The 9,987-nt window shown below is 44.3% G+C and overlaps 1 protein-coding gene across 1 annotated transcript in view; it reads left to right on the top strand.

Annotated features, from left to right (window-relative positions):
• Nucleotides 1-9,987, top strand: part of RNF150 (ring finger protein 150) — a gene marked incomplete at its 5' end in the record, with an annotated part of 196,291 nt that overhangs the window by 126,099 nt on the left and 60,205 nt on the right. Inside the window, one exon of the mRNA XM_006030126.3 lies at nt 1,618-1,868. Within this exon, the coding sequence (XP_006030188.2) occupies nt 1,618-1,868 (251 nt within the window). The remainder of the gene's footprint in view (nt 1-1,617; nt 1,869-9,987) is intronic.

Below are 9,987 nucleotides of genomic sequence, written 5' to 3'. Positions count from 1 at the left end.
CCAGCCCCGTAGTACAGGCAGGGACCAGTGCACATAGCCCCAACCCCACGTGCCCCACACTCACCCATCTGGGCTGAGCAGTGACAGCATGGGACAAACTGCTGCTCAGCATGGAGGGAAAGCAGTCTCTCCCCCTCCTGCTGCCAGCGTTTCCTGGTGCAGCCACTCGGAGCCCATGCAGCACTGTCCTGCATCTCCACCACATCACTGCCACCTCTGAGCTGCCCTGTGGGGCAGCAGTGGCAGTGCAGAGCAGACACAGAGCAGCCCTGTGTGGGCTCTGAGCGGCTGCAACAGGAAGTGCCGGGAAGGGAAAGGGCCACTTTTCTTCTATGCTGAGCAGCAGTTTGTCCCACACTGCCTCTGCTGAGCCTGGGCCCCACACCGGCTCCAGGCCCACCTATTGGGGCTGAGCAGCAGCAGCTGGACAGAAACTGCTGCCTGGCATGGGTGAAAGCAGCCCCTCCCCCTTGCTGCCACTAGACAGTTTTTGCTGCAGCTGCCCAGAGCCTGCGCCATGCTAGGCTGCAGTGGAGCTCCTTCACCGCCATCTTGGGGCTGCCCAGCACAGCAGGGGGGATGGTGGGACCAGTCCACCCCTTGGATGTGGCGGGGGCATGGGGTGCTGGTGGCTGATCCTGGCAGACAGCAATGGCATGGGATGATGGGTAGCAGCACTCCCAGTAGGGAGAGGGAGGAAGAGGGGAGGAAAGCAGCCACATGCAAACTCCCCTCCCCCCAGTTCCTGGGACCCTGTGGCAGTGCAGGGTCGGGGGGTACACGGAGCTGCACTGGGAACGGCGGGAGGTGGGGCACATGGGGCTGGACGTGAGGGTTGGGGGGAATGTGGGGGGTGCGCACAGGGCCAGAGGTAGAGCAGCGGCACCATGGGGCACTGGGTGACAGCGCTCTATCCCTACCCCCCCTACCCCATCATACATGACAAGCAATTTGCTAGTATATTATTATGGGTGTTTGATTTTTGTATATAAATTTGGGGGGTTTTTTCCTGTTTTAAGATGGCAAACCCTCTTCCCCAAAGGAGTACTTCCAGGGGCAAGGGGAGGGACTTCCAGTGGCAAAGGTCAGAGTTTAGGGGTGGGACTGCTAGTCCCAAGATGGTGACCAGGGGCCAGGGCACCTGTCAAGGGGCAGGGCTACCCATGTGGCTCTCAACAGCTTGCCAAAACTCAGTAAGTGGCCCTCCGCCCAAAATAATTGCCTGCCCCTGACCTAATGCATGTATTTGTATTTGAAACAAAAAATGCTCACATTTGCGTTTTTCAAGGCTATGTCAATATCTCCTATGTGAGTCTCAGGAGCCCTGGAAAGTGGTGTTCATGCCAAGCCATGACACTTGCTTCAGTTATACAATCATATTTGCAGTAGTAGTATGCTGGATCAAACTACATAACTTATTCCAGATGAAACCAGAATCTTCTACTTGATTTATCTGGCTTATCGCCTCAGTAAAACTAGAATAATCACCCTACAAACCAAGAGAAAGATTCTGTTTTTGTTGCTGATATCCTGTTATCACCATGCTGCAGCCTTTTCAAGTGACTGACTTGTTGTGATGTTACTGTTTTTTCTAACTGTATCTTTCCTCCATCCTAGGTGTGGAAGATGTTGTAGCGATAATGATTCCTGAGCCTAAAGGAAAAGAGATAGTGAGTCTGCTGGAGAGGAATATTACTGTGATGATGTACATAACAATTGGAACACGCAACTTGCAAAAATACGTCAGTCGTACTTCAGTGGTATTTGTCTCCATATCCTTCATTGTGTTGATGATAATCTCCCTGGCATGGCTGGTCTTCTATTATATCCAGAGATTCCGGTATGCAAATGCCAGAGATAGAAACCAGGTGAGTAGAATGTGAGTGGGCTTTGGCTTTTGTCCTGCACTATTTTCAAGAGTCATTTATCCTTGCAAAAGAATCACAATATTTTTAAAATGTAAATAAGATTAAAATAAAATTAAATCTGTCTACGGAAGCCTTAACACGTGATGGCAAAGAAAGAAAGGTGGTTGTTATAGTGGTGCCAGCATATGAGTGAAACCCAGAGACCTTTCAGCAAAGAGAATAGGGCTCAAGAAGCAAATTAATGAATGAATTGTTCCTTTCCTGGAGAGTATACAGTGGGAAATACACAGCATAAAGCAACACGTGTTATTTCTTTCACACAGGATGTTTAAATATTGAAATAATATATCTGCTGACAGTTTGCCTTTCTTCCTCCACATACACAATGCGCAAGAAATAATTGGAAAAGATAATGCTGTGTCCAACAGAAGATATTCCCATAGTAAACTTGAGAGCTGTAGAAATGCACATGCATCTATTAGTGAATCTAAGCTTGAAGAACAGGTGACTGCAGAATATTTAGGAGTGTGAGTTTGCATGTAAAAAAAAAAAAAAAAAAAAGTTTACGCTTTATAACTAAAGAATGAATTAAGGTGGAAAAAGTGTTTCCGTTTTAAAATATTTAGTTCGCAATCACTAAAATTTGCCTGTACAAGTCTTCGTAGAAAGGCATCTACATTGATCATGCAATGTAAATACTGTAATGCTAGTAATTAATATTCAATAATTGCTTTTCATTCTGATGGCCCCCACAAAATGTGCCATGTCTGCAGAACTGCAGGTCAATTGCATTTCATATAATATTTTTTATACACCATATTTAAACAACACAGTATTCATGTTAAAGTGAACCTTGTTCATTTTTACTCACTTCCATACAATTTGGATTACTGTTGCTGCACAGCATACCACTCTCATGCTTCAAAATTACCTATGTTGTCCTCTTATAGGATAGGAGGAAAGAAAATCCCTAGATTCTGTGGGATTCCAGATAGGGATAAAGGCTTGCAGGGTGGAGCCCGTAGCAGGACTAGGCTTTTGGATTGTGAGTTTGGAGAGGGTCCTCACTTGTTTGTAAAGAATCCTGCTCATTTCTCACAATCTGCAAGTGATGAATAATAATTAATTGCACCATATCCCAACTGGATGTGTCTTCTGTTGTTTGAAATCTCATTCTGCCGACTACTTCCAAAAGCACTCTTTACAAGAGAAAACGTGTACTGTATTTCATCGTGGAGTTTTGGCACATATAATACAATTCTATTTGTGGGCTTTACTTTCCTTACTGTCTATTTATGAACTTTACAGAGAAGGGAAACGATGAGGGATAATGTTTGTTTCATCATGATGGATATTAGAGCACTCTACAGTATACAAATAGCATATAGGAACCACTTGACCACCAGTGAAATTCTACCACTCTCTGGGATGGAAAACAGCTGTCATTTATTTAAAGACCTGAAGGATAAATTCTTCACTTAAAAATATGTCATGAAATTTTAGATAGCAAGACTACCATCATCTGAAATGGAATTTAAATAGCACACAAGTGACAACTGATTCAATCTGACCATCACACGTACAATTTTTTTCAGAAGTTCTGGGTGCAGAAGTGCACCTGTGCCTAATTTATGCACGTAGATACTATAGGTGTGCCTCCAATCAAATAATTGCATAACAAATGAAGAGTTCAGTCCATAATTGGTCATTTCTGTGTGAAGGGGTTACAACAATCAGAGGAACTGTGCATGCAAATTAGCAATGTAAGTGTACCTGCATTAGCTTCTAAAGAATAGCTGTGTGGTGTCCATGGCACCCAGTGACATAGATCCATTAGTGCTGAACTACAGAACTTTAAAGCAGATTTCATTTCTCTGACCAAGCACAAATTGAATTATGTACTGAGCTACTAAAACTATGTCACCATTCTTAATACTAACCCTATTCTTGGGAACCAAACTTTTGAGGCATTACAAAGACCTCTTGTTACTGTCTCTAGTGGGTTATAGAATAGAGAAAATCCCACACAATTTACTGATTCGTTTGATGCACTGGCTGGGGAAATTTTTAGCTACTTGCACGATTTCACAATGATTACACACTTAATTCATACAACACAATTTTATTTGAAAATTCTTTGCTACGCATATAACACTGCTTAGCTTTAAGAAATACCACAAACATTAAGAACACAATAATTGCATATATCAGAAACAATGTTCCGAATGCACTTCCTTCCCAAACAATGCTATAAGAATTAGTATTACAAAAACAACTACAGTTACAACTAAAAGTTAAATTTGAATCAATACTATTATTTTCATAATATACTTACAATCCTAGAATTCCGAGAAGCCAAACACCTAAATATGGTTTCATTCCTCAGTAGTACAATTTAATGGGTTGGCCTTAGTAGTATGGTTCAATGGGCTCGCCTCAGTAATACGATTCAATGGGCTGGCCTCAGCAGTGATAGGACTAAGTCCCCTTCCTTCAGTCCCTTTCGGGCGCTCTGCAGCTTCAGCGTGAACTAAGAGATTCGTGTTCACGGAGAGGGTGGTTCAGTGATCAGTCTGATCCGGCCTACACTTGCGATTCTTCCTTCGTTGTTCTGCAAGTGAGTTTACCTCCAAATTGGGACAGTAGGTTACAGTTTTTATTGAGTGAGTTGCCGTCCTGGGCCCCTCCTACCCAAACCTGTCACTACTCCCAAATTTGGACTCGGATCTTACTTAACAGAGTCTTTCGCTTGGTAATTAGTTTCTTTCTTGACTATTCTAATTACTTTGGGGAATTTCCATATCACTGAATTGATTTTTTTATTTCCAATCTTGTCTAAAGATCCCTAGGGTTTGATCTCTCGGAATTTGGGATATTTGCTTAAGGGTCATTTTTAGGTTCTCTGTTAAAGGCCTCTAAAGATAAAATTCAAGAGTTAAGACTTTGAGCAAAGTCAGGACCTTCCGCACGTAGACCAAAACAATGGCCTAGATAAGGAGATTAATCTTGTCTTCTTCCTAAACTGGCTAATGGGCTACTATTACAAACATTCAAACTATTTCATTCAATATGACAGTTACAGCAGTAAATTATTTATAACTAAGACTTTTTTAATTAAGCACATTTTAACAACACCACTCTAACAATGCCATTGAAATCACAATACTTTCTTTTGTGCTCTGGTATTGTCAAGGAACATTTTCAGTTCATCCTTTGCCTATTATGCTGGACAAGGTACTTTATCCTTTCACTGGTCCTTATTTACTGCTATCATTTTTCATCTGAGGAGAAAAGCTAAGACTAGCTCTTTGTGGTGGTGATTGTTACAGGGTATAAACCAGGGGTGTCAGATATACTGACTGTGGGCCAGGTCTGGCCTATAGAACCTCTCTGTCTGGCCCATTAGGGCCACCAGTGGGCACCAGAAGTTGGGGGTGTGGCCTGCCACAAAATCTGGGGCTCTTCAGCCACGGTCATTGGTGGTATGCTTGGCTTTCCACCTCTGCCCCTGGAATCGCTCCCCTGGACTCCTCACTGCTGCTAGACCCTGCTGCTGCAGTGGTCATTGCAACGTGCCTCATGCCCTGGACTGGATCCATCCCGCAAGGAGCCATGCAGTACGATATGGATCCCAGGTGAAGTTGACATTCCTGGTATAGCCACTTTAAGAGTCCAGAAGGTGCAACTACCTTTGCTTGCTGATGAGGTACAGGTAGAAGGGATCAGGCCACTGGGCAGATCCCCAGCTGGGAGCATTAAAAAGGGCTAGTTGAAAGAGAGCAAGGGACAGAAAGAGCTTGTGGAAGCTGGAAAGCCTTGATAGCCTGAAGGAAGAAAGGCCGTGGCTTTTGTTTGTTCAACTTCCTTTGCTAAGGAGGGTTTCAAACAATGGACCTGCTTGGAGCTTGGAAAGAAGTATAGCTATGGCTCATGAGACCAGCTGGCAGGGGACACTGCCAGTTCACAGTGATGATTAAAGATCCTATGCCTTATTTGTTGGTCCTTACCTTAGTGATGGGGCTTCCTTCCAAGTTAAATATATACTGTCTGCCTAACTAAATTATTCCTACAATTTTAATAGACTGAAGTGTTCTTCATGTTCTGTTGTGAACTCTTGTATTATTATTACTCAGGTACCTGCCGTATTCCTTCTCAAGCGGATCCCCTTTCCATGGCAGGTGAAATGCCATTAAGCCTTCCACATGCTGTGTAGAGGTCAAACTCACCCTTTTCCTGGGTTTCAATTTTCTTAGCACAGAAATTAACAGTAAGGTACCAGAGCTCAGCTCAGCTCAAAACTATTCGTCCAGCTAAGCTGCTTCTAGGCTTCCTCAGAACTATTCATCCCCCACCTTTTCTTATTCCCATGAGAGTGAACCAGTCCTATCTTCCTTATGGTCATGTGGGGTAATAAATCCACAGAACCCAATCAATCCTCTCCCAACATAATCAGCAGGTAACAAATGTTGGCTGTTCTGGGCAAAATCTGCCAGACTGTTAAGATAATGAAATGAATTAGTATTAAGTAAGAAAAAAGTGCCATGTTGCTGCTTTAAAATGGCGGAAAGACTGATTTTGTCTCAGCAGTCATTCCAGGGGCTGACTCAGTGCTGTTTGGGTTCTGCCAGGGCAGAAGGAACACCTGCTGTCTCAAGATCCCAAAATCTTTCCATCTCAGATGAGGTCTGTAGTTGCTGGTTAATCCTACATTGCATGGAATATTTTTATTTTCCAGATCCATGCCTCCATGAGGTATAACATCAAGAGGCCAGGGCAGTGTACTACGTTGAGGCCTAGCCAAAATACTGAACAACATATCTGTTGTTCTGTTGTACTTTCTGCCTGTGCCCCCCCTCCTTTCTCCAATTTCTTCTGCACCCCCAGATTGAGGATTTGAACAAGGAATAAGCAAGATGATACCAAGTTATGGGGCAAAGTTAGTACACCAGAGGGCAGGGAGCAGATTCAGGCTGACTTGGACAGGTTGGATCAATGGGCAGAGAGAAATAGGATGCAGTTTAATAAAGATAAATGTAAGGTACTCCACCTGGGAAGGAGGAACCCTCAGCACACCTATAGGTTGGGGAGTGTCCTTCTCAACAGCTCGGAGGCAGAGAGGGATCTTGGAGTCATAATTGACTCCAAGATGAACATGAGCTGGCAGTGTAACGATGCCATCAACAAGATCAACAAGGCCAATCACACCTTGTCGTGCATTAGCAGGTGCATGACTAATAGATCAAAGGAGGTGATGCTCCCCCTCTATGCGGCACTGGTCAGACGGCTGTTGGAGTAGTGTCCAGTTTTGGGCGCCACACTTCAAGAGGGATGTGGGGAATCTCGAGAGGGTCCAGATGAGGGCCACTTGCATGATTAGTGGCCTTCGTGATAGACCCTACGGGGGGAGGTTGAGAGAGCTGAATCTCTTCAGCCTTCAGAAGAGATGGCTATGGGGAGATTATTAGGGGAGGTCAACGGGGAATAGGGGAAGCACTGTTTATTAAGGCACCCCAGGGAGTGACTAGGAATAACAGGTGTAAATTAGTTGAGAGTGGATTTAGGTTAGATATTAGGAAGAAATTTTTCACAGTAAGGGTGGCCAGGATCTGGAATGGGCTTCCAAGAGAGGTGGTGCTATCACCTAGCTTGGAGGTCTTCAAGAAGAGGCTAGATAGTCACCTGGCTAGGATCATCTGACCTCAGTCCTCTTTCCTGCCAGGGGCATGGAGTTGGACACGATGATCCATTGTGGTCCCTTCCGACTGTACAATCTATGAATCTATGAAGACTGTAAACCTCAAGCATTCAAATTTAGACAAGCCCTGAGAAGTCATGGGAGCTGAGTTATAAATGGTAATATTGAAGGAAAAACGTAATAAAAGTTGGGGGCTTATTTGCCCTGTGGTTTTAGAATGTTTGAACAGCACATGCTCAAAGTCTTTTCAGTCAAGAGGGCTAATTTGAATTTTTGTCAATTCATATTCTCAAGCCCTAAAACACCAAATATGACATTTGCAATTAAAATCATGAGAGTTGGCAGTACCAAATAAAGTCAAGTTCCATTGTAAAACAGGGGGGAGTAGAGGCTGTGCTGGCAACAAGCAAAAACGTGCATGTGTACCAAGCAAGGTTTGAGTCTGCTTAGGTAGAACAGGCTGCAGATGTTCAAAGGTATGGAAAACTCTCAGGGAGGCAGAGGAGAGACAGGACAAGAAAAAGAAAAATTCTTACATCACTGGCATTTGGTCATAAGAAGCTGTAATGATATACGTATGCTTCATTCTTTGTTTTACATCCCTCTTGTGACTTTTACTGTAAGTAGTTGTCAAAAGAGCTCAAATCAGACTCTCCCTTTCTGACAGGGTTATCTCTCTCTTCTCTCCTGTTCTATTTTTCTTATCTTTGACATTTTTGGTTGGCGCAAGGATAGATTAACAGCACTCCTGTCCTGAGAGCCTCTATATTCTGCTGTGTACAATAGAGAAACAGCTTGTATTTCTTTGCTTGAGTAGAGTTTAAATCTCAGTCCTTTTGTCTTGGTACTCAAAGGGTTTTGCCATTATAATCTGTGTGTGTGTGTCTTTGTATAAAGATGCTACGCTTACTTGCTAGAGAGGCTTGACACATGCACCATCAGCCAAGTTGGAAAAGCATGCTCCGAGTCCCCACCCTAGAGTGCACTAAATCTAGTATTGCAGACTGGCTGCCTAGCTCTGGCAGGATCTGTGATAGTTTAGTCAACTGTGGTTTCACTAAATAGGGTTTTGATATTAGAGACCTTTAAAATGCACTGCATTTAAGCCAGAGGCTTGAGAGGAGGGGTTAACATTTTGCCAAATTTTCATTTTTTCAGCCAGTGCATCTGTGCTAGAAGTTCAGTGCCAGGGTGTTGATACCAGTACATGCCAAGACTGGTTGTCTGTAACTACTAATCAGTTGTCTGATGCTTATTTGTTTGCATGGCTTCTTGTAAAGGAAGAGTTTGAAAGTTTTGAAATCTGGTGAGCTACATGTGCCTTTAGAGGATGGGTGAATGGTAATGATAGCTCCTTCCTGACTGACCAAGAAAAACATTTTGACCTTTGCCTGGAGTAGAGAGTGATCTGGTGAAGATTTAAGGAGGACCATTTGTTTCCAGTGTTCAGATCTAGTCCAGTATATGGCTGTCTGTGTATGTGGGTCCAGAGATGACCCATGAAAGAGAGGTTGAAAGCAGTGTTTTGAACCTTTGAATGAGGACTCTGACACTTTAAGACATGATGGGATCTAATCACAATACCAACAATCCTGCCTCCTGCATTGCCATATGTGCATGGCAGAATGTACATCTTTGGGATTGGGGATTAGATCCCAGTCGCATTTTATTTGCTGTTGCAGGAGGAGCCTGGGATCATAAGCCCAGGCTTTCCCTGCACCAGCAAAATGAAACAGGGGTGCTGGCAATCAGCTGATTGTCATTCGGGGCCAGGAACCAAATCAGTTCCCATCCCCAGCTAGCAATCAGCTGATTGTCAAAACCCCAGTGGGGGTGCACAGGGTCTCTGGGATCAGGCTGCCACAGCCGGATATCAGGGTCCCCAAGCTCTGGGAATGAGTAAAAACCTGTGTACTGTCATGACCCAAAGGCATGATTTTGTGTGTGCTTTGGCACCAGAATTATCCCCGCCAAGTTGCAGCTTCATTGCACGGGAGAGTTTCCTATTGCAGAGGAAAACCCCGGTGCAGGGACAAGTTTCCCGCCTTTCTGCAGCTTCTTTTGCAGAGTGCATTGCTCAAGTTGCAAGAGAAATGCACGGTGCAAAAGAGTTCCTGCCACCGGTATGCAAATTCGTTCCCCGCTATTGGCTAGTTCTAAATTATTCCCGCATGGCGGCTAACGATTGGCCTGTTAGCCGTATAAGAGGCTTGAGCAGTTTCCGCCCAAGCCGAAGAGGACTCCACATCCATCTCGTGGGGATTCTGGATACATGGCAGGGTAATGGAAACCCTGTGTGAGATCCAGAGGAGCTTGGCGACCTGATCCATCGCCCACCTCTTCCCGTCTTCGAGCGCAAATTTTATAAGACGTATCTACGATTTCGATTTTGGTGGCGCGTTCACCCAGAGCATCCGGAGCTCT

Source organism: Alligator sinensis, unplaced genomic scaffold, assembly GCF_000455745.1.
Source record: "Alligator sinensis unplaced genomic scaffold, ASM45574v1 scaffold554_1, whole genome shotgun sequence".
NCBI lineage: Eukaryota > Metazoa > Chordata > Crocodylia > Alligatoridae > Alligator > Alligator sinensis.
This window is presented reverse-complemented; position numbering and strand designations above follow the sequence as displayed.